Consider the following 26,115-nt stretch of genomic DNA (forward strand, 5'->3'; position numbering starts at 1 on the left):
TAATGCTTCAGTCCAGTTAAACTTTTGTCCAGTTAAGTTTCAGCTTCTGTCCAGTTAAATGTGAGTAATAATAAGCCCATATGTAACTGTAATCATATGTTACATGAATATGTGTAAATGCACCTACAAAATCCTTTTAGATCCTCAAATATGTATCTTTTATACACATATATGTTCTTGTTGCCCAACGGTATTTCATGTGGCTCAACTGGTTGAGTATAGTGCTTCCCAGGGTCATGGGTGCAAAGGAACACACAACATTATCAAAAAAGGTATACCTTGAATGCACTTTAAGTTGCTTTGGATAAAAGCATAGATCAAATCCATAAATGTTACAAAATATAATGTAAATATATGTGGAGATCCCTTCTAATGAACAAGTTTGCTATTTTTTTTTTTTTTTTTAATAGTACAGGTCATAACATTTGTTACAGCATGTAAATGCTCCATTGCAAAGTCCATAAAGAAGTGGTTCACTAAGTCTGGTATGGAAGAAATTGATTGGCCTACACAAAGTCCAATCTGAATCCCATTGAATTGAAAAGCTAACTGCAGGCCAGGCCCATCACCCAACATCAGTCCGTGACTTTAATGATGCTCTTGTGTTTCAGTGGCAGCAAATCCATGCAACCATGTTCCAACATCTCAAGTAATGCCTTCCAAGAAGGGTGAAAGCTGTTATAGTGGCAAAGCTTAAAGGAATAATTCACCCAAAAATGTAAAATTCTCTCATTTACTCACCCTCATGCCATCCGAGATGTGTATGACTTTCTTTCTTCTGCAGAACACAAACTATGATTTTTAGGAGAATATCTCAGCTTTGTGGATCCATACAATGCAAGTGAATGGGTGCCAACATTTTGACACTCCAAAAAGCACAAAAAGGCATCATAAAAGTAATCCATATGACTCCAGTGTTTTAATCCATATTTTCAGAAGTGAAATGATAGGTGTGGGTGATTATACATATGATGGCGCCGCGGATGGCCGCCTCGGTGTGAAGCGCTTCTATTGTTTTGTTATTTTTGTTTGTTTGTCCTGTGTTTAGTAATCTTTTTTCAGTCAGTTTTACCAGAGATGAACTGTTGAATATTTGACAACATACACCAGTCAATATTTTCCCGGATTTTGAATATTCGGACGTTTTGTTTGACATTCTAGTTGGAGGCGCGGCTCTGTTGTTTAAACGCGCTATTAGACGCAGGCGAGGGAGACGAGCAGGCGTGCTGGTCAGGCTCCATCGGCGCGGCTTTCGAACAATGCTGCCGAGCATTCATCTAGCAAATCTCCACTCTCTCCCTAACAAAACGGAGGAACTACATCTCCTCACCCGCACAAACAAAGACTTTTCAAACTCTGCTGCCTTGTGCTTCACAGAAACCTGGCTGAGTGAAGCCATTCCGGACAGCGTGTTACATCTGCCGGGCTTTCAGCTATTCAGAGCAGATCGCATCGCGGAGTTAATGGGGAAAACGAGAGGCGGTGGAACATGCTTTTACATCATTGAAAGTTGGTGTACAGATGTAACAACCTTAAAGAGGATGTGCTGTCCTAATTTGGATGCGCTCTTTATTAACTGTAAGCCTTTCTACTCGCTGCGGGAGTTTTCCTCGTTTAATCTGGTGAGTGTGTATATCGCACCAAACGCGTGTTTGAATGCCGCGCTGCAACAGTTGGCTGATCAAATCACAAACATGGACCAACAATACCCGGACTCAGTTATTATTATTCTTGAGGATTTTAACAAAGCAAACCTCACATGTGAACTGCCCAAATACAAACAGCACATTACATGCCCAACCAAAGACAGAAATATACTGGATCACTGCTACACAACAATAAAGAATGCATATCGCTCTGTCCCTAGAACAGCTTTGGGACTATCTGATCACTGTCTGGTTCATCTTCTTCCAACCCAACCTACAGACAGAAATTAAAATCTGCTAAGCCTGTATTAATGACTGTAAAGTATGGACCAACGAAGCAGAGCTGAAACTACAAGCCTGCTTTGACTGCACTGATTGGAGTGTTTTTGAGGCTGCAGACACCAATCTGGATGAGCTCACAGATACTGTTACATCATATATCAGTTTTTGTGAGGATATGTGCATTCCTACTAAGACTTATTTAACATTTAACAATGGCAAATCATGGTTTACAGCGGAACTCAGGCAGCTTCATCAGGCCAAAGAGGATGCTTACAGAGTTGGGGATAATGTCTTGTACAATCAGGCCAGGAACACACTGAATAAGGGAATCAGAGTAGCTAAAAGAAGATACTCTGAGAAGCTGAAAAACAAGTTTTCAGCTAACGACTCTGCATCAGTGTGGAGTGGCATGAAACAACTTACAAATTACAGGACTCCTGCCCCCAACCCTGTGGTGGACCAACAACTGGCTGACGACCTGAATGTGTTCTACTGTAGATTTGAAAGGCCCAATCTCACACCCCACACCCACTTTGACCTTCACTTCACATAAACACCAACACCTCCTGCAACCCCCCTCCTCCCCACTCCTGCTACTCAACCTGCACTAAAGGTCTGTGAAGATGATGTGAGCCGCGTGTTTCGACAGCAAATAAGGAAAGCACAGGGCCCAGATGGCGTTTCACCTGCATGTCTTAGATCCTGTGCTAACGAGCTGGACCCCATCTTCACACAGATCTTCAATAGATCACTGGAGCAGTGTGAAGTCCCATGCTGCTTCAAACATTCCACTATCATCCCCATCCCAAAGAAACCAAAAATCACAGGAATTAATGACTACAGACCTGTCGCCCTGACGTCTGTGGTCATGAAATCATTTGAGAGACTGGTGTTGGCCCACCTGAAGAACATCAATCGACCCTTTCTAGATCCCCTTCAATTTGCTTATCGAGCAAACAAGTCTGTGGATGATGCTGTCAACATGGGATTGCATCATATCCTGCAACATCTGGACGACCAGGGACATATGCAAGGATCCTTTTTGTGGACTTCAGTTTGGCTTTCAACACCATCATCCCAGCTATACTCCAGAATAAATTACACCAACTCTCTGTTCCCTTGTCTATCTGTCAGTGGATTACCAGCTTTCTGACGGACAGGCAGCAGCTTGTGAGACAGGGGAAACTCACTTCCAGCACCTGTACAATCAGCACTGGTGCCCCCCAGGGATGTGTGCTCTCCCCACTACTCTTCTCCCTCTACACCAATGACTGCATCGCCAAAGACCCCTCTGTCAAGCTCCTGAAGTTTGCAGATGACACCACTGTCATCGGCCTCATCCGAGATGACGATGAGTCTGCATACAGAAGGGAGGTTAAACAGCTGGCTGTCTGGTGCAGTCTAAACAACCTTGAGCTGAACACAACTCAAAACGGTGGAGATGATTGTGGACTTTAGGAGGAACACCCCAACACTTACCTCCCTCACCATTCTAAACAGCACTGTGGCAGCAGTGGAGTCATTCAGGTTCCTGGGCACTACCATCTCACAGGACCTGAAGTGGGAGACCCACATTGACTCCATTGTGATAAAGGCCCAGCAGAGGTTGTACTTCCTTCGCCAGCTGAGGAAATTCAACCTGCCACAGGCGCTGCTGATATAGTTCTACTCAACAGTCGTTGCGTCTGTCCTCTGCATTTCAAGAACTGTACACTTCCAGAGTGAGGAAAAAGGCTGGAAAAATCACTCTGGACCCCACTCACCCTGCCCACTACCTTTTTGAACTGTTGTCTTCTGGCTGACGCTTCAGAGCTCTGAGCACCAGAACTCTCAGGCACAGGAACAGTTTTTTCCCTCAGGCTATCCATCCCATGAACAGTTAAACTGCCCCATTGAGCAATAACTATGTGCAATACACAGTTTAGTCTTTCTTATATTTATCCAACACATCCAACCTCTTCTACCATTTCATTCCTCTGAAAAACAAAAAAACAAAAAAACATTTGCACTGTACATCACAGATTTGTATTTACACTGTATATAACAGATTGTATTAGATTTGCACTACCCATGTGTATGTGTGTATGTATGTGTGTGTGTGTGTCTGTACGTATGTGTATAATTTGTTTTAATTTTTTATTTTTTATTTTTATCTATGTCTTGCTGCTGTTTTTGTGTTGTTTTTGTATGGTTGTACACTGGAAGCTCCTGTCACCAAGACAAATTCCTTGTCTTCCCAAAAAAGCTCATTCTAATTCTGATTCTGAAATAGATCAATATTTAAGTCATATTTGCTTGATATTCTTCTCCCTCCCCAGTAGGGCGTGATATGCAAGAATAATGTATGAGAGAATTTTTATTTTTGGGTGAACTATTCCTATAAGCGACAATATAAATGTGCAATAGTTTTGTAATTAAACATTCAGCATACACATATGGGTGTGGCATTCAGGTGTCCAATTATTTTTGCTAATAAAGTGTATTAAAACTACTACCAAAAATACTATGCCACTTCATATCACATCTCACAGATTCGATTTGGCTTTTATCCAGAGATTTGTGTTTTGTTTGACTAAATTTGTGTGGACTATGATCGCTTGGGGCACCAATGGTGAAGTTGGCACCCAGACCGGCTAGACAAACGTGGCTAGGAAGGGGCTGCCATCCAGAAAGTGTTCATACACAAAGCCCCGAGCACTGAGTTCTCTCTGGCTGCAAAATGGAAAGAAGCCAGCAACTCTCCAGGCTATGGTTGACTGATGGGTAGTGGAGATGTTGATGTTTAGCAGGATAACAGTGTCCTTCACCTACTTTGCTGCTGTCATGGTGTGTATGTATGTGCATCTTCGCTTAGAACTCTATTCTGTGTTGGCAGGAAACTGGAAGGGGTGGTGTTTAACTGCAGCTGCAATATCCGTTGGATCCAGCTGTGGCAGCAGCGAGGCGAGGCCGGACTCCATAACCAGCAGCTGTACTGCAACAATGGCTTCTCCAAGATTCCACTACAACTCATGAACATCTCTCAGTGTGGTATGTAACAACTTGGTAGTCACTCTCTTAAAATGAGTCATATTATGAAGGCTAATTTATGCTTTAAAAAATATTATGAAATTCACTGACATTGTTTTGTTCTGCTAAGATATTAATTTGTCTTTATTTCTCCTGTTTCTATAATTCATGACGTTCGAGAACTTGGCTAGTCTAAAAGCGTTCGCCTAAGGGCTTCGTTCACCTAATGCTTTAGTTCATTCAGAAGAAAAATGTTTGGCTTCTTCCATTGTATAAACTACGCTTGAATAATCTCTTGACATTTTCATGTAAAATAGTTGACATTACATAACATTCTGAAACCTATAGAACTGCCCAAACAGACCATAATGAAACTAAGCTGAAAAATCAGCTAATTTCAAACTTCTGTCGGACAGGTAAAAACATTAACATGTGACCGCCATAAGAATGGCTATTTGGTGTTCCGAAACTTGGCCCGGCCAGTCATAATGAGATCATATTGACAAGTAGGATAGATAATATTTTTCCTGAACACCAGTAGAACCAACAATAAGAGTAATATGTGGTAAAGTCTTCCAAATGTTGTGCTGTTACTGGCTGTGTGTAGCACCTGCCGCTCTGCAGATCCATCTGAAAAATCTCAACGTTAGAAACAAGCAGCTGAAAATTATTTTTAAAAGCTTCCTGATTATTCAGCTTGTCAGGCATATATTAGCACAATGTAATGTAGCCTTTGCAAGTTTGAAAAGAGGCTGTTATTAAACATTGGGACAGTGCCAACTATATTAGACCCCACAGCAAATCCACGACTTGCTACTCTTTTCACATGCAAAGAGAGTGTTTACATAGAAGTCTTAAAAGCACAGCATCAAAAATGACTTGTTTAACCCTAAGAGTCAAACTGAGTATGGATATGGTCATAAGAAACTTAATTGTGACTATTTTTGGCACAAAAACCTTGACTAACATTATATCTGGAGCTTTAAGATCCAGTGAAAAAAATGCATAAAACACTTTTTATGGATTATTATGTCAATAAAAATAACTTATTTTATATTTCCCATCAAGATTTACCAGAAATCAGTGTAAGTCACAGTAACCTGACGGTGACAGAAGGAAAAAGGGTCACCATCACCTGTAATGGATCAGGCGTGCCGGTACCAGAAGTGGATTGGACTGTAAATGGACTTCACTCTATTAACACACACCAAGTAAGGCTTATTTTTGCTTGTTGCACGCTAACTGACCAATAAATAAATTGTACATTTCACACAAATCCTTTGAGGCCTACTGTTACTAGTTTACACCACAGAGCACTGTTTGAACTCTTTGTTTTCAGATGCTAATATCTTGTGCCATCCTCTTTTCCAGTCCAATCAATATCCACCGAATGTCCACTCCATAAACTTAACTTTGGTCAACGTTAGCCGAGACGATAACGGCTTCATGCTGACCTGCATTGCAGAGAACATAGTCGGGATGACTAATTCCTCCATACAGCTTTCGGTTCAGTGTAAGTGCCTCTTCTCTTGTTATTTGCCTGTACTGGTTCTCAAATGTCTTTACATTCAGCCTCACTGCTTTTAATTGGTCAGTTCTGACTTACTGCCTCTGTCTTGCTCACTGAACCTCGCTGCATCTGCCTCTGTAACTTGTTTCATTCACTATTCTGCTTAACAGCAACTTGCTCAATTTGCTAATTTGTTTTGCCTTGTATTTTAAAGATAAGAGTTTAGGAAGATCACCAGAAAGTATTTATTTCAAGTAGTTAGTATTATTGATTGAAATTGCATTGCCAAAAATGGAATGAATACTTAAGTAAATATGTATAATATGTTGCGTTGTAGTAATACATTGTATTGTAATTTTGTCTGCAATATGAATTTAACCTAGCTATTTCTTTTTTCCATATCATTGCCTTGCCAGTACAAATTTGAAAAGAAAAACAAAATACGTAAAAAGAAATCACAATGAAACTTGCAAAATGAGAAAGAGTGGTGTATATTTGTCTGTGTTTGTGAGTGTGTTTATGTTTTGGGAGGGGGTGTGTGGTGTTCTCAGAAACCTGAATCTTAGGAAAGTTTTTGTTTACACTTGAAGTAATGGTTCCCCCCAAATTAAAAGTCCTGCCATCATTTACTCACCCTCATGTCGATGCAAACCCAAATTACATTCTTTCTACTACGGAACACAAATTTAAAAAAAAAATTCGGAATATCCTCTCTGAAGGATTTATAATAATATCACATCTTAATCTCATTTTAAAGATACAAATGTTTTATTCAACTCTCTCACATGGATGTAATAAAAAAAGACACCTAGTTAGACTGCGAATTTTCCACCATTATTTAAAATATCACACAGCAAAACAATAAGTGGACAACATCACAAAATCAAACGACAGCTGTTTTTGTCCACTTGGAATGAAAAAAAAGGCAATTAGTGGCATAATTATTAAAACACACTGTTTCTGTCAGCTGGATGCAATTCAGTGGTAATACGAGGATTCTCTGTTGTATCTGTGTTTACATTTATACTGAATGGTGTTGCCCAACAACAATGTAACATAATTCATCCCACACTGAATATCTATTGACTGGATGAGATTTGCTTAGAGCTGCATTTTCTGTGGAAATAAGAGTAAGTGTGCCCCTCTCTCTCTCTCTCTCTCTCTCTCTCTCTCTCTCTCTCTCTCTCTCTCTCTCTCTCTCTCTCCCTCCCTCCCTCTCTCTCTCTCTCTCTCTCTCTCTCTCTCTCTCTCTCTCTCTCTCTATTCAATTCAATTCAATTCAGTTCAGCTTTATTGGCATGACAACTGGAGTATAGTATTGCCAAAGCATTTTAAGGTTATGTAAATACAAACTGTTTTAAAAAAGATAATAATACAATAATAAATACAATAGTTAGTAGTGATGAAAAAAAAAGAAAAGAAAATTTAAAGATTTAAATACAAAGAATGATTCAATATAATAAAAAGACACACACACACACACACATATATATTCGGCAGAAAAAAAAAGAGTATATTTTCTGAAAGAGCTTTTTCCTTTAAAAGAGTATATTTCTCTTTAAATTTTTAAAGATGCCTTTCCGATTGTGTGTTATTCCTGGTTGCGGTCGTTATCTCTCAACTTCGGATGGTCATGATCGCTGTCTTTCATGTCTGGACGCGACCCACACGGAGGCAGCGTTTGTGGATGGTTCATGTTCTCACTGCGAGAACATGACCATGGCAACGCTGCGGTCGCAGCTTGCTTTCGTAAGAAAAGTCGGATGCAGAAGCCTCAGCTGGGCTCCCCCCCTAGGGGACGATTGCCCAGTCACAGGCTGATGCAGAAATGACGGACATGCTTTCCCGGGCGGCCACGAGTGTCGGGTTAGAGTGGAACCCTCCACTCTCCCCTGAGCCCTCGCTGCTCGATGATTGGTTCCTGGGCTCACGGCGCCGCTCAAAGCAGCCACGCCCCGCTCCAGTGCCTTTCTTCTCGGAAGTGCACGAAGAGCTGACAAAATCGTGGGAGGCACCTTTTACTTCCCAGCCCCGATTCCGCAGTTCCCCCGCCCTCGCTACCCTCGATGGCGGGGCGGCCAGGGGCTATACGGCGATTCCCCCAGTGGATAAGGTGCTCGCGGTGCACCTATGCCCGCAGAGCGCCGCCACCTGGCACGGATGCCCTAAGCTCCCATCCAAGCCCTGTAGGTTCACGTCATCCCTGACGGCTAAAGCCTACAGCACTGCTGGACAAGCTGCCGCTGCCCTGCACGCCATGGCTCTCCTGCAGGTCCACCAAGCCAAGGCATTGAAAGAACTGCACGAGGGTAGTCCCGTCCCAGATTTGATGCAGGAACTGCGCTCGGCAACTGACCTCGCTCTCCGAGTGACGAAGGTCACGGCGCGGTCTCTCGGGCGGACGATGGCCACATTAGTGGTCTAGGAGTGCCACATTTGGCTCAAACTGGTCGAGATGGGTGAGGCCGACAAGACATGCCTATTTCCCAGGCTGGCCCAGCAGTTCTCGGCGGTAATGCAGCAGACGGAGGCTATCCGGCACATCCTGCCCCGGTGCGGCTTAAGATCCCGCACCCTGTCTGCTCGTCGCCAAGGGCATCCCCCTGCGGTGACTGCACCGGCTCTGCCGCAGCCCGCCCCTTTGGCCCGGCCCCAGCGTGGAGCCCACCGCAGAAAGCAGGCGCCACCCGTCTCACAGTCGGACACTAAGAACCCACTGAGGTTGTCAAAGCGCCCCTGAGAGGGAGACCACTCCATCCCCCGGTGGAGGGCCAGATGGAAAATCTTTTGTTGCCTTTTTGTTTGATTTTGCCACATGCCCATGTGGCTGCGGTACCCAACAGTTCAGCAAAAGAGCGGTTTCCTTCCTCCCTGGGTCACATACCCGGTGTGCATGGTCATCATCACGACTACCGTCCACAGGTTTTTCCTTGCAGGATTGGCGCTCCAGCAGTCGTCTTCCCGCCCCTGAGCACCCAGCTGTGGCACACAGCCGCCCCCGATGTGGCAGTCTCCAAGGGTTACGAGGACAGGCCTCTTCCTCCCCCATCCCAAGCTGTTCCGGGGGTGGTCACAAGGAGCCAGGTAAGTGCTTCGATGTCCCTAGACTCAGCACGGCCACGACGTGGTGTGGCACCTCGAGCTCTGCCCCACCGCGAAGCCCCACCTGCCGGGTACTTGCCTTGTGCGGAACTTGGATGTGTGGCTTGCGCTTTCCAATCCGTCGTGATGGCTGATCCGGACCGTCCGGACGACTGGCTAATCCTAGCTCACTCTCGGGACATGTTGTGCGCACACAGGGACTTGGTGCTCTCACACCTCAGCCGACTAGGGCTTCGGGTCAACTGGGAAAAGAGCAAGCTCCTCCCGGTTCAGAGCATCTCTTTTCTCTGGGCTCAGTCTCTTTGACAGCGCACCTTACGAACGAGTGTGCCCAGTCGGTGCTGGCCTGTTTGAAGGCATCTGAAACTTTTTCATATGGCATCCTCAGTGGTAGCCACCCCGCTTGGGTTGATGCATATGAGACCGCTTCAGCACTGGCTTCAGACTCGAGTCCCGAGATGGGCATGGCGCCATGGGACACATCGCGTGGTCATCACGCCGGTCTGTCACCGTCTTTTCAGCACTTGGACCGACCTCTCGTTTCTACGGGCAGGTGTTCCCCTAGAACTGGTCTCCAGGCATGTCGTGGTCATGATGGACGCCTCCAAAATGGGCTGGGGCACTGTTTGCAATGGGCACACAGCTGCCGGCATGTGGACGGGCCCGCGACTGCATTGGCACATCAACTGCCTCGAGTTGTTGGCAATTCTGCTCGCCCTGCGGAGGTTTTGGCCATTGATCCAGGGCAAGCATGTGTTAGTTCGGACAGACAACATGGCAATGGTAGCATATGTCAACCATCAAGGCAGTCTGCGCTCTCGTTGTATGTCACAACTTGCCTGCCGTCTCCTCCTCTGGAGTCAGCAGCACTTCAAGTCGCTGCGAGCCACTCACATCCTGGGCAACCTCAACACTACAGCGGACACGCTGTCATGGCAGGTTACCCTCAGGGGAGAGTGGAGACTCCATCCTCAGGTGGTCCAGCTGATTTGGAATCGATTCAGACAGGCACAGATAGACCTGTTCGCCTCCCAAGAATCCTCCCACTGCCTGCTCTGGTATGCCCTGACCGAGGCCCCCCTCGGCATAGACGTTCTGGTACACAGCTGGCCCCTTGGCCTGCGCAAATATGTGTTTCCCCCAGTGAGCCTACTTGCACAGACCCTGTGCAAGGTCAGGGAGGATGAGGAGCAGGTCATCCTGGTAGCACCCTACTGGCCCACCCAGACGTGGTTGTTGGACCTCACGCTTCTAGCGACAGCCCCCCCCTGGCGAATTCCCCTGAAGAAGGACCTTCTTTCTCAGGGACGGGGCACTATCTGGCACCTGCGACCAGACCTCTGGAATCTCCATGTCTGGCCCTTGGACGGGATGCGGAAGACCTGCGGTGGTAGACATGATCACTCAGGCTAGGGCCCCCTCTACGAGGTGCCTGTATGCCTTTAAGTGGCGTCTGTTCGTTAAGTGGTGTTCTTCCCGACGGGAAGACCCCCAGAGATGCGCAGTCAGATCAGTGCTTTCCTTTCTGCAGGAGAGATTGGAAGGGATGTTGTCCCCTTCCACCTTGAAGGTGTACGTTGCCACCATAGCAGCACACCATGACGCAGTCGACAGTAAGTCCTTAGGGAAGCACGACCTGATCATCAGGTTCCTAAGAGGCACCAGGAGGCTGAAACCCTCCAGACCGCACCTCGTTCCCTCATGGGACCTCTCTGTAGTTCTTCAGGGTCTACAGAGAGCCCCCTTTGAGCCTTTGCAGTCAGCCGAGCTTAAAGCACTATCCTTGAAGACTGCCCTCCTGACTGCGCTCACTTCCATCAAGAGGGTAGGAGACCTGCAAGCATTCTCTGTCAGCGAAACGTGCCTGGAGTTCGGTCCGGGCTACTCTCACGTGATCCTGAGACCCTGACCGGGCTATGTGCCCAAGGTTCCCACGACCCCTTTTAGAGACCAGGTGGTGAACATGCAAGTGCTGGCCCAGGAGGAGGCAGACCCAGCCCTGTCATTGCTGTGTCCGGTGCGTGCTTTACACATCTATTTGGATTGCACGCAGAGCTTTTGGATCTCTGAGCAGCTCTTTGTCTGCTTTGGTGCTCAGCGGAAAGGAAGCACTGTCTCCAAGCAGAGGACCACCTACTGGCTCATTGACGCCATAACTATGGCATATCACACCCAGGACATGCCGCCCCCGGTAGGGCTACGAGCCCATTCTACCAGGGGTGTAGTGGCCTCCTGGGCCCTGGCCAGGCGTGCCTCTCTAACAGACATTTGCAGAGCAGCAGGCTGGGCAACACCCAACACCTTTGCAAGATTCTACAACCTCCGGGTGAAACCGGTTTCGTCCCAGGTAGTGGCACGCAATGCAAGCGGATAAGCCCGGGATAGCTGGCCAGGTGTATCGTTTGTACTTAGTGCCTTCCACCTCCTTTTGAGCTGAAGATGTGTGCCATTAATTCCCAGTAGTGTTCACAAAATTTGTTCCCTGGTTGACTTCCTCTGAGCCCTGTGGCAGTCGAGTTTTCATAGAGACTCGCTGCCGGCCCAGTACACGTGCTAACTAAGAGTCCTGTTCTGGGGTAGGTGCTCCGCATGTGGCGGTTCCCTGTAAGGCTAACCCCATGCGATGTATATCTTCCACTAATTCGTTTCCCTGTTGGCAAACTCCATTTTCCTTGGGCAGATCCCCTCTACCCCAGTCTCCATGTTTGTAGTAACTCCTCTCCCGTTGGGTAGGATCTACCTTGAAAACTCTCCACATGGTCAGAAAGACCATGTGATGTATTTTTCCACTTAAATATCCCTCCCTCACTTTGGGCGAGGTGTGGTCTCCGCGGTGTCTTCCCCTTGGGAGGGACACCCCCCGACTAGACCTGGCGGCCCAGTCGGAAAATCCCCCTTCTTTTTTAGGGAGTGGAAAAAAAAAAGGGGAAAAGAGGCCACGACTGAGTTAGCCTGTCTCTATCTTTTGGGTAGTCGACTTGTCCCCAAAGGGCCATTCGACACACGTAACTCTGTTGGGGGAGGTTACGTGTCGACCTGGTGTGCTGCTATGAGGTACACAGTGGTCTGCCCGCCACACACCGCCAGTTCACGTAACACAGGTCAGCCAGTTGTGGCTTTTCGTATAGGGACCCCTAGTGTCACTACATCAACACAACATCGAGTGAGTGACAGATAGGGAATGTCATGGTTGCATGTGTAACCTCTGTTCCCTGATGGAGGGAATGAGACGTTGTGTCCCTCCTGCCACAACGCTGAACTACCCGCTGAAATGGCCGGACCTTGTCTCAGCACCTCAGCATAAAACCTGAATGAGTGGTTGCATACCAGCTCCTTTTATAGCATGCAAATACCACTCGCCAATTTTCATTGGCCTTTTATCAAAGACCAGAGGTGTCTCGGGCTCCCAAGAGTGACCCCTAGTGTCACTACATCAACACAACGTCTTGTTCCCTCCATCAGGGAACGGAGGTTACACAAGTAACCATGACGATTTTTCTCAATGTCTTTAATAATGATTTTAGAGTTGAACCTGGAGTCAATCACTGATTGAGTTTCATTAACTAGTTTAAGAGCCAGTGTATTTAGAGGATGAGACACTGGTGGGATCTCTTTGGCTCGTAGGGCTTTATATTTTATATACTTGGGATCAGACTAACGGTTGTGATGCCAGAATTGAACAAATCTCTTCTGTATTTCAATGTTTAGGGGATATAAGCCTAATTCAGGAAGTGCCTCTATGTACCCCCAAAATATTATTTGCAAATTCCAAGTGAATTTTTTCTACTGCAGTTTTATCCCAGTTTTGACAATTTAAGACTGGTCCCCAAATTTCACACCCATACAATAGAATTGCTTTAATGATTGAGTTGTATAATTGAATCCATGTTTTTATAGGTAATTTCATATGGCCGAATCGTAATTGAATTGCATAAAATGCCCTCCGAGCCTTTTCATTCAATGCTTTTACAGCCAGACCAAAACCCCCAGATGCACTGATCTCAGTGCCCAGATAATTGTAGCTGGTGCTGTGCTGTAGGACCTCTCCTCTGTAGGTGAACTGGTATTTGTTTCACTGAGATCTGGTCTTCTTCTGGAATACCACAACTCTGGTTTTGTCCAGGTTGACTGTAAGGGCCCACTCCTGACAGTACTTCTCCAGCAGGGACAAGCTCTGCTGAAGACCCTCTGCTGTGGGAGACAGCAAGACTAAATCATCTGCATACAGCAGACATTTGACCTCAGTATCGTGTAAAGCAAGGCCAGGGATACTGGACTGCTACAGAGCTGCTGCAAAATCATTTATATAGATGTTAAATAGGGTTGGACTCAGACTGCATCCCTGTCTCACTCCACATCCCTGCTGAAAGAATACTGTTCTGTGAGTTCTCATTTTGATTGTACATTTACTGTTTGCATACAGGGATTGTATAATATCAAATGTTTTTCCGCCAATGCCGATTTGAAGAAGTTTGTAAAATAACCCTTGTGCCAAATTGAGTCAAATGCTTTTTTAAAATCTATAAAACATGAAAATATTTTTCTTTGTTTGTCATTGATGTTTTTTTGTTAATTAGAGTATAAAGAGAATAAATGTGGTCAGATGTGCGCTGTTTTGGTAAAAAGACAGTTTTTGATTTATTTAGGATGTTGTGTTTTGAAATAAATGTGACTATGCAGCTATTTATTATACTGCAGAAAAACTTCCCTAGGGCACTGCCCACGCAAATGCCGCAGTAATTATTGGGGTCAAATTTATCTCCTTTTTTAATTATAGGGGTGATCAGTCCTTCAGACCAGATCTCAGGGAAGATACCATACCAAAAAAACCCCCAGATTGAATATTTTAACTAAAGCTTTGATTATGTTGGGGCTGCTGAGTTTAAGCATTTCATTGCTAATGTTGTCTTGTCCACATGCTTTCTTTATTTTAAGATTTTTTATATGCTCTATTATTTCTGACACTGTTATGAAGGTATCCAATGGATTTTTATTATTTTTAGTTGTTTTCATTAAATCTTCTAGTTTTTGCTTTATTTTTCTTTGAGGCTGGTTGAGGTCTGTGGGTTCAAGATTTTTGAAATAAGATTTCCAAATTGAGCCACTCTGAAGTGACATTTCTGATTTGGGGGTTTCAAATTACTTTTTGGTGTATTAATTAATTAATTTAATCAATTTTGGATTTAAAATATGTTTCTTTTTTGTTGCATATAAGTCTTTTGTAATTCTTCAGACAGTTTGAGTAAGAAACCCTTATTGTCTTATTTTCTGGTTCATTATGTTTTTTGTTAGAAAGCCTTCTTAGTTCTTTTCTGAAACATTTACATTCATTTTCAAACCACATCTTTTTTTTTCTTCTTTTTTTTTCTTTTTTTTTAATGTTAGATAAAGAAAGGTTAAGGTTGTTTGTTGCTAAATGTATCCCATTAATATCTGGGGTGAAATCAGTGGACATAAAATCATCCAGCATTTTTAATATAATAGAACTGTTCATTTTCTTTGAATTGTGCAATGTTGGATTGGTTCCATTTGAGTTTGGGTTTCAAAGGAAACAGTTTTTCAAAGACAAGGGGAGGATTGTTTCATTATTGTTTGAAGTAAAGCACTGTTTGGCAGTGATCAGAAATGGGGAGTTGAGGTCTGACTGTAAAAGCACTAATAAAGTTTGGATCAATATCTGTTATTGAATAATCGACCACACTGGCTTCTGATCTGGAGCAATACGTGAATCTACCAAGAGAATCTCCCCTGGTTCTGCCATTAATGATGTACAGCTCAGAACATATACAGAGCTTTAACATTTGCTTTCCATTTGTGTTCCCTAAACTATCATAACTGTTTCTTGGTGTCATAATTGATGGGGATTTAAACATGGTGTCACAGAGTATGTGACCTTTATTGACAATATTTACATAATCAATTTCCCTCCCAGTCCTTACATTTAAATCTCCACATATGAGGATATTTCCTCTGGACTGGAAGTGTAAGATATCAGTCTGTAACTTTAGAAAGCATTCCTCTAAGTAATAGGGAGAGTCATGAGGTGGAATATAAACAGCACAGAGGTAAAGGTTACTCTGTGGTATGACTGATTGATTTTATTTCAAGCCAAATAAATGAATTTTCAGTTTTTACTATTTTAATCAAATGTTTAGATTGTCTTTATGCCATATAAGTATTCCACCTGAATCATGGCTGCATTTTATTTTAGATTTTTTTAATGAGGGAACAACAATTTCTCTGTGTCCTTTTGGACAATGTAAAGTCTCATTACTGCGACACCAGTTCTCATGAAAGATAGAGATGTCAATGTCTATTAAACTCCTAAGTACATCATGGTCTACAGTCTTGTTACCAAAAGTAGAAGAGTGCAGACCCTGTATATTCCAACAACTGATTTTAAATGACTTCATGGATAAGTTTGTCTATAATGTGTGTGTGTGTGTGTTTGTGTATATATATATATATATATATATATATATATATATATATATATATATATATATATATATATACAGGTGCATCTCAATAAATTAGAATGTCGTGGAAAAGTTCATTTATTTCAGTAATTCAACTCAAATTGTGAAACTCGTGAATTAAATAAATTCAGTGCACACAGACTGAAGTAGTTTAAGTCTTTGGTTCTTTTAATTGTGATGATTTTGGCTCACATTTAACAAAAACCCACCAATTCATATATATATACATGTGCATGAGTTATGTAGATTAATTCATCAGTTTTGAGCAGATGATGTCCAGTAGATGTCTTATCTGTTTGAGTTCAGGAGCTGCAGAGTTTTGTGGTTGTTGAACTGCCACTGCATACCTCTTGTTTTGTGATGAAGGTCCTGTGGCCGGACTGTGGTGGAGGGTTCTTGATCGCTGAGAGCTTTTGTTGTCAGTTGAATTTATGCTGTTGCTTCGTGTGATCCCAGGGGCTGTGCTTTTTAGCACTCTGGCAAAAACTTTTACTCCTTGTTTGTTTAGGTGGACGTGGCCATACATTTGATGAGGCCGTATATCTTCATGATGGGCGAGATGAACGTTTGGAAGAAGTGCACAGCCTCTGGAGAGTTCCACATTATTTCCATGAATGATATGGAATGGTACATCACTGCGTGGTAGTAACATGGACAGGGTTATTTTTGCCTCTGGGAACTGTTGTGTGGCTCTAATGGCCACCTCTCTGAGCACAGGAGCCACATGCCATTTTGTGGCCTTTAAATCATTTGTCCCTGTGTGGATTATAATGTGCTTGTAAATTTCATTTAGATGTTTAACAGAAAGGATCTGAAAAGCACTTCTTGTGTTCGCCACCACATTTTCTGGGCTTTCACGTTTGGGAACAAAAGTTTCTCATTGATATATTTCCCATTTGAATCAGTCAGGATAAGAGCCTGTGTTTCGCTGGGATCCTCTGGATCAGAGCTGTGGATCTGGGCTGGTGGATCAGTTGAGGAGTGAAGCTCTTCCTGCACTGGTGATTCTTCAGGTTGGGGATTTTCAGTGAGCATCTCTGGATACATCAAGGGTTTAGCAGGAGATTCTTTGGGGGCTGAAACAGTTGAGCTGTTTTTTTCAGATTATTGATGAGTTCATCTTTGGTGTGGATTTCTGACTTCAAGGCAAAGAGTTTCTTCTGCATTTCTGTCTTAACTTGTGTTAATTGTCTTCCAAATGTTGATTTTACTTCTCCCAGGTCTTCTTTAAATTGCTGAAGTTCCTTTGATATCTCTTTTCTGTCTCACTGTAGATATTCAGTCTCTTGTCTTAAATTCATGATGTCATTTGTAAGCTGTTCCATGTTGTTGTTGTCTTTCAGATGGGACAATATTAATTATTTTAGCTCCAATACCTCTACCTCCAGAAGGGAACAATTGTCTTTCATTTTCAACATTGGAGATGGAATTATAGTCGCTGCAGTCATCATCTTCTTTTGGACTACTTGTATGGGAGAGGCATTAATATTCAAGTCTTTGTTGCCATCACGAATGGGATCTTCATCAGACAGTGTCAGTGTTTTTATTTGTTCAAAATCTTCTATGAAAACTTTGAGAGCAGGCTCTGATCCCTTGACCATAATAGTGCCATTTTTATGCAGGTTCAAAGTCAAAATTCTTGCTTCATCAGTTTTTTCTGCATCTTCAAATACCAAGATCTGTCTGCCTTTACAAATGCCTCTTTTGTGGTAAAGGTGAAGTGTTGGCAGAAGGCGGTGTGCCATAAAGGGCTGTTTTCAGTGTAAAAGAGCAGGTTGGTTATGACACTGTGATCATGGTCAGCAAACAGTGTTTCAGGCTTTTCCTTCATCTGCTTCCATCTGTGGAGCTGTCTGTCTGTTCAGAGCTCTTCTGAGGGTAAAAAAAGGGGCGGGGCCAAGCTGCTGCACTGGCCATAGTTGATTTTGGAATGTAAACAATCAACTGAAGAAAATGCCTTTTTTGTTTATTTTTGATATACGCTTAGTGAGTGTATTAAATGTATAAAAAGGTATAAACATGAATAAATAAGCCCAAATAGGAAAAAAAAGACCACTTTCACTGGCTTTGTTGCTTAAAAAATGTACATGTTGTTTGGATGTGTTCTCTGTTGAATTTTCTAATTGTTATCGATATTTGTAGCAATTTATCTCGAGCTCATCTCAAGGATGACTGTTCAGTTTCACCGGACCCCTCTCTCTCTCTCTCTCTCTCTCTCTCTCTCTCTCTCTCTCTCTCTCTTTCTATCTCTCTCTCTCTCCCTATAAGCTCAAAGAATAGAATATGTGTTGGATTTTATCAAGCAGTGACTTTATTTAAATACTGAAAATGTAGCAATATTTCAACACATCTAGCTTCTGTTGATTTTGGATGCTTTGTAAATAAAACGCATGTTTTTGTACTGAAATACCACACACTAAAGTGGCAAAGCACTTTAGTCAATTCTTCCCTTGTGTCTGTCTCTGAAGTGAGTTAACCAGAAATTTGATTCTTGATAAACGTTAAATGTAAACTTTGTATATCCTTTACATATCCTATACTGTATTTACAACATCATAATTTCTGACAGTTTCCATCTTGACATCCGATGAGTGGAAAAGACTTGATTGGAGCGTTTATGAACTGATGTTTTTTTTTTTTCATAGCTTTGGATCTGTGCCCTCACTCCATGAAATGTCTGCTCAACCAAATGCTTGATGACCAGCCAGGCAGTCAGCCTGGGATCTTCCTGTCCAAGAGGCAGGATAGCGGATCAAACAAACATTTGTACGGACAACCTGTGCTGTGGAGCCCCTCTCATGCATATCTGCAGTGTGATTATCCTAGCTCATGGGTCTTAAAGAGATAGTTCACCCAAAAATGAAATTTATTTAGTCTTTTACTCACCCTCATGCCATCCCAGATGTGTATGACTTTATTTCTTCAGCAGAACACAAATTAAGATTTTTAGAAGAATATTTCAACTCTGTAGGTCCATATAATGCAAATTAATGGGTGCCAAAATTTTGATGCTCCAAAAAGCACATAAAGGCATCATAAAAGTAACCCAGAAGACTCTAGTAGTTAAATCTATATCTTCAGAATTTATATGATAGGTGTGGGTGAGCAACAGATCAATATTTAATCATTTGTTGCTAGAAATTCTTCTCTCTGCCCAGTAGGGGGTGGTATGGATGAATATGAATCACTAAAAACACAAGAAGAAGAATGTGAAAGTTATCTGTTTCTCATCCACACCTATCATATTGCTTCTGAAGATATAGATTTAACCACTGGAGTCTTATGGATTACTTTTATACTGACTTATGTGATTTTATGAGCTTCAAAATTTTGGTACCCATTCACTTTCATTGTATGGACCAAAAGAGCTGAGAAATTCTTCTAAAAATCTTCATTTGAGTTCAGCAGATGAAAGAAAGTCACACACATCTTAGATGGCATGAGGGTGAGTAAATTATGAGAGAATTTTAATTTTTAGGTGAACCATTCCTTTAAGGACTTTTGCTGGAGGAAGACACAAAGCAGATAAATATGGGATAGTTCGTCCAGAAATGAAAAATTTCATAATTTACTTGCTGTCATGTCATTTCCAACCTGTATGCTGTTATTCATTTTATTTTATTTTATTTTTCTGTGGAACACAAAAGGAGATATTTTTAAAGAATCTTACCATTCCTGCAAGACAATGCCGATATAGTCCCCATGGCTGTCAATTTCCAAAAAAAAAACAAAAAAACAAGAAAGCTCAATAAAAGTGGTCCATAGGATTTGTGCGTTAAATACTAAAACTTCTGAAGCCAAATGATAGGTTTGTGTGAGGGACAGACCTAAATTTAAATCATTATAAATTTGCCCTCCCCTAAAGCTCATGTCCCAAATTTATAAACAGCATTTATTGTTTGGTTACTACCCACACTAGAACCAATGCTTTTTTGCCATCAATAACATTAACACTGCGTTTTTAACCGTGACTGTGGAATATAGCGCACATGTCATATAAACTACTTTTATAATATATATTTTTTCTTTTATGGGGTTTTTTGGTCAATATGACCTGTCGTTGTATAGCAAGAATGTTGGAGTCAGCTTGCAGCCCCCTTGGAAGTTAGCTGAGGCCCTCTAGTGGGCTCTGGCTTCCTGATAACCACTGCTTTACGCCATTCTGTATAAAATGTTTTTGGTTCTTTTTTTCTCATCTGCAGTTCCTCCTGTCATCATTAAGTTTGAGGAGCCAGAGAAATTGCATGACACATGTATGATCTTCACTGTGCGTGGGCACCCCCTGCCCACCCTGCGGTGGTACTATAAAGGCGAGGAGATCAAGGCGACCGAGTACATCCGTCCAGAGATGGAGGTGTATCAGGACAACCTGGAGGGGTGTCTTATGTTCAAAACCCCCACCCACCACAACAATGGCAACTACACATTGGAGGCCAGGAACTTCCTGGGTGTAGCCGTCAAAACTGTGTACGCCCACTTCCTAAAGCCTCCTTTTGATGGTACGTGAGGTATTCAATTAAATTGCAAATTTTAAAATGGCAGCCAGCTCTTATGTCAGTCTGATCAATAATTTCAGAATCTCAAGATATTTATTACATTGATTGATTGAACTGTATTTGATTACACTTTGCATAAATTCAAAAATGTTTAGGTTTGATGAGTAACATATTAATGTAACATGTTACTTTTAAAAGTAACTTTCCCCAACATTGATAACCTTTAACCAAAAGAGTCAAAACTGACACGATAAAAACCATGAATCTTGACTACGAACTTGACAACATCTCCTTGATGCTATTTTACATGCAAATGGTACTTTGAATGTTCACTCTCCACCTGTGTAAAAATAGTAAAATTCTCAAGCACTGCTGTGCATTCTCCAAAGAGTGCAAGAGGGGTGTTTCTAAGATTAGAGCTGTTATGTCACAGACTCAGTGTTGAAAAACAGAACAGACTGAATGTCGGTTAGAGGCCCTGCATGAGTAACTTATTAACACCAAGGGTGAGAATCTACCAGGTTTATAGATAAATATAGACACAGGCCCTCTCTCTTAAAGAAATAGTTAACCCAAAAGTGACAATTCTGTCATTATTTAATCACCCTATATTGCCATGTCTTGTGACTCCAATGTCTTTCTTACATTAAACACGCCTTAATAAGCTGTATATGAAAGTGAATAGAGACTGCAGGCCATCAAGTTTCAAAAAGGACAAAAACACAATAAAACCACATAAAAGTAGTCGATATGGCTTGTGCACTTTTTTTCCACATCTTTAAGCCATATGATGTGAAATATGTACTGTATATATATATAAACCCATCTATATGCATATCACATGATTCTGTCATGCAAAGTTTCACATCAAATAAGGTTTAATTACATTGTTAAATATTGCAATTATTGTCTGGTGTTCTCAGACTCATTTTGGAACATTACCATAATGGCAAAAGAAATGCATTGAGGCATAAATGTTGATCATAGTATAATAAAATTTTCAAATGCATTTGCATGAATCCTCATAGCTGATTTGGACATATTCATATCTGGTAATTATATACCTCTGTGTTTGTTTGTTTCTCCTTGTTTTCTCTGTAGACTACATTGAAAATGGTGAGTTCCTCTCTTTAATTGTCTGGTGCATGCATTTCTTTTTTTTTTATGTCTTATTCATTAGTTTGTTTATAATAAAACAAAGAAGGATTTTGAAGGAATTAGTTTAGTCTGTGTTCGGAATAAACAACTTTTCCCCAAACAATATCCTTGGTCGTATTCTCAGATGGCTGGCAGCCATGGCTGGACATGCTGTTATTGGACCTATTTAGTATTTTTGACTTATAGTGACCGATATCTGTCAGTATAAGAAAAATCGGATCCTAATTCAGAATCTGCTTCCAGAAAATCGCATTAAAGCTAGATCAAGGTCATTTTACACACTGCAGGCCAGTTCGCAAGTGTTGCTCAGCACTCAGAAATCACTTCGATTTTGGTTAATCTGTTCTCATTCATAAATTTAACAGTGAATCAATAGCCACTTTCTAACATGAAGCCTGTTAAATTGCAATAAAATTGCCGGATTACCTGTAAAGTAATGTATCTGCTATTTTCACACACAACACCTTTCAGACTTTTATCCACACAGCTACCATTCAAACAGTAGCACTAAAATTCCGTAGTAAAAATCTGTGATGTTGTTTGTTGGAAATTACATTTAAACAACAGTGCTGAATATAAGTAATCAGTTTGTCCAATTTGATGACATTTCTCTCCACAATGTAGATAATCACAAATCATGATTTCCAACTACATGAAATAATTACTTCAGCTTCTTCAGAACTTTGCACTTGGCTCAAACTCTTTGACAACAAACTTCTTACGTTAGAGTACACACATGACCTCTCAACAAAAAAATGTGGCAAAATTTACAGAAAGATCTGTACATGTGAAATCACCCAATTTTTAAAGCACAGTCATTGACCTTCATGAGTAGGTTTCTTACACTGTTATCACCCTAATTTACCACGTTTAATCAAGTTGACGCATGGGAACTGTGCAAATGACAGATTGTTGCTGTCAGAGCTCTGAATTAAGTTAAATGGTTTTGCTCGGGATGAATGGCTGTAGTGTGTGTGAATGTGGAGTATAAGTGGATGCAAGGCAGGATACGTAAGTCCACTAGCCAGGCCTTGCTCACTCCATGTTTCCTACTTAGTAAAGAACAGAAAAAAATAAATAAATATGAATAGCCTTAGGCTTTTTTTTCATTACCAAAAGAATAATAGTGGCAGAACAATCTAAAATCAGAATCCCCCATTGAAATAGCATTAACCTTGCAAAAAACAGGTCTAATCAAACAGTATTCGCCCCAAGACATATTTAGTGAATAATGCTCAATGGTTCTCGTAAGAGCAGTAACTTGGAGTGAACAAACAATCCATCCATCACCTTGCGTGCATTGACAAAACCAGTCAAGTTAAGGCTGGTATTTATAACAAGTTCATGTATGGAGAGTTCCAAATGGATGGAAAATCATAAAAATGACAATGAGACCCATTGGTTAAAAGTAATTAGTTCTAAGAAAACCAAATGAAATTCATTCATTTTAAATTTGATTTAGGTTTCCATATACAATGCTTTTTAGGACAACTGTGTGTCTAGGTAGTTGTTTTGCTTGGGTATACTGTATAGAGGCTGGTAGTAGCAAAATAAATAAATAAATAAATAAAGATAACGAAACAAAATTTTTTCAAATTTATGTTTTTCTCTGAACACTACAAACTCTTGTTTGTCTTCTAGTGAGTCCGACACCGACCGCTATTCCAACTATGACACATCGGCCTGAAGAGGACACCTTTGGTGTGAGTGTTGTTTTCTGTGCCCGTATAACATATAATGAGATTACATGAACATCTTGTTCTCAGGTCTACACAATTGAAGAGGGATTTGAAAACAAACTATTCTGAACCACTTCCTCTCTTCCACACTTGTACATCCTATCTGCCGTTCCCTTGTGGTTTGTGTGTATTACATCTGCCTAAAGATGTGCTTTCGTTCATCTTTGTGCTGTAATTGACTGGATATAGATTATATTGTCATTTTAAGGTTTTAATAGGGACTCAGACACAAAGAGAGGGAGTAAGCTTTGATTGTTTGGAGGTCCTAATTACGGCGAAACCTTTTTTGCTTCAGATAGCTTTATTCCAGCGCTTTGATTTATTGCGCATTGTCTTTATTTTTTGTTTATCTGGGACATTCAGACATTATATTCAGTTGTACACTTTGTGTTTTCCATAAGGAAGTGTGAGTATTTTGGCTGTAAGTGTAGGGCTGTTATCTCTCTCCTAAAACACCTGACCTGAATTAGTATTATTATTTTAATTTTATTTTTTTTCTTCTGTTATATGCTATGATGCCCTTCCCTTTTCATGCAATTTATAGAAGCCTCTGCTGCCATAAGCAACTTATGACACCAATTACATTGATGACATGATTACAGCATCAACATCAATACAAATCATATAAACAAGCCAAGACATGCTTTGTGAGTTTGCTGTAATTTTGCACTTTTTCCCCCCCGTAAGAGACACATTTGATGAAACAGACATATTTATTTGGCATGTTTTATGTTTCTAATCATGTCGTTCCTGGGCTGTAGTTTTTTTTTTTTTTTTGTAAAGTGTACTACATACATATCAAATCCATTTATAAACAAACTTTTAATATTATATTGAAGCTTTGACATGTATCACTGTGTTACGGGCTAATCAGTGATTTAAAAACATTTGTTGAAGCTCATTGAATTAGACTAAGGCTATGTTTGGAATGAAGTACTATCACGCTACTTCTGCAATTTTTTAACATATTTTACTTGACTTATTATTTGATCGGGCTGCCATTAGTTAAGACTTGGATTTAAAATACAAACTATTTGGATTTAACTGTAACTGGACATGCAGTGTAATGGGGTCATGTGACAACAGTGGAGCATACTAGCCGACTGCTTGAAATGTTTATCATTCCGTATTGCATACAATACTGTACTTTTTTTTAAACAGTATGTAGTATTATGCAGTATAAACTGTGCAGTATGCAAGTATTCTCTTCTGAATGTAGCTGTATCCCTGCTAACCTGAAAAGTAATTTATCTAAGTTTGGTTCTCAGATTCAATGTTTAATTTTATCGCAGAGAAACTGTCATCCAAAAACAGTATTTAAAGTTGACAAAACATATTGTTTTAGCATTTTAGTTGAGATTTAGTTTTAATTAATAAAACATGCATAAGACACTAAAGGGTTATGTAATGCTAACATGTAACATTTATAAATGTAAACAGTTCCTGACATGAAGTTTACAATATATAGTATTTAAATACTTGTATGTGTCATACTACAATGTTTCATACTTGCACTATACATTGTAAAGTGTGATTAGAAATGAAAATATGTGGTCAATTTAATATTTCTGTTATTAACAATTTAAATATCAATTTAAATCAAGTGTCTCCTGCTCTCTAGGTGTCAATTGCAGTTGGCTTGGCTGGCTTCGCCTGCGTTCTCCTTGTCGTTATGTTCGTGCTAATCAACAAATATGGCAGACGCTCCAAGTTTGGCATGAAAGGTAAGCCGGTGTAAACTCTTCAGCAGGAAACTTGGCACATTGCATTATTAGTGAATAAGTGTTACAGCAAGTGACTCATTTTATTATACCAACAACTGTTGTAAGTGGGGAAAAATGAAACTCGTATATTTCTTTGAATATTTCTGCCGTTTGTTCTGAATCAAATTTGTGGGTTGTTTTTACATAGCTTGCATTTGCATGTGGTTCTTTGCTCTGCTTAAAGGGTTAGTTCACCCCAAAATTAAAATGTAGTCATTGTTTACTCACCCCTGTGTTGTTATAATTTCATTTGACTTTCTTTTTCTTAACACAAAGGGAGAAATTGTGAAAAAAAAAAATAAAAAAAAAAATTGTGCTCAGTGATGTCCTACAATGGCAGTTTATGGTGACCACCTATTCAAGCTTCAAAACGACTCAAAAGTATAATTCAGAAGTCTAATATATTATTCCATGAGACTCATGATTGTTATGAAAGCATCCGATAAGGGTTGGTGAGAAACAAACCGAAATCTAATGTATTATTTATTGAAACTGTTGTTGGACCGTTGCTCTCATCTCCGTGGACTCATGAGACCAGTAGTTCACGCAGCCCGCTGGTGAAATGGGTCATTCAAGCGAAAACACGTTTTGTTTATCTAAAAACAGGTCCACCACAGTGAAACTAAAGAACAGAAAACAGCTGCACACAAACCAGAGAACCAGACTTACAAAACATGTCTAAAGAGTTTGTAGTCCAAGAATAAATGCATTTCTATGCCCAGCCTTATTTGATGTATTTATTTATTTATTTTATTTTCTCCCCTTTTTCTCCCTAATTTGGAATGCCCAATTCCCAATGCGCTCTAAGTCCTCGTGGTGGCGTTGTGACTCGCCTCAATCTGAGTGGCGGAGGACGAATCTCAGTTGCCTCCACGTCTGAGACCGCCAACCCGCGTATCTTATCACGTGGCTTGTTGAGCGCATTACCGCG

General features: G+C 41.2%; 1 protein-coding gene across 2 annotated transcripts in view; it reads left to right on the plus strand.

The window, feature by feature from the left end:
* The window catches only part of LOC127437831 (NT-3 growth factor receptor-like), a 296,126-nt gene that overhangs the window by 138,253 nt on the left and 131,758 nt on the right, over positions 1-26,115 (plus strand). The window contains exons 5-11 of one of the 2 annotated variants that reach the window (XM_051693039.1): positions 4,804-4,958; positions 6,006-6,148; positions 6,309-6,450; positions 20,231-20,527; positions 21,626-21,640; positions 23,324-23,385; positions 25,043-25,145. In XM_051693039.1, coding sequence (XP_051548999.1) covers positions 4,804-4,958; positions 6,006-6,148; positions 6,309-6,450; positions 20,231-20,527; positions 21,626-21,640; positions 23,324-23,385; positions 25,043-25,145 — 917 coding nt within the window. Of the gene's footprint in view, positions 1-4,803; positions 4,959-6,005; positions 6,149-6,308; positions 6,451-20,230; positions 20,532-21,625; positions 21,641-23,323; positions 23,386-25,042; positions 25,146-26,115 lie in introns of both variants that reach the window. The other variant, XM_051693038.1, reaches the window with a different exon arrangement.

The sequence above is a fragment of the Myxocyprinus asiaticus genome, chromosome 48 (assembly GCF_019703515.2).
Source record: "Myxocyprinus asiaticus isolate MX2 ecotype Aquarium Trade chromosome 48, UBuf_Myxa_2, whole genome shotgun sequence".
Taxonomy (NCBI): domain Eukaryota; kingdom Metazoa; phylum Chordata; class Actinopteri; order Cypriniformes; family Catostomidae; genus Myxocyprinus; species Myxocyprinus asiaticus.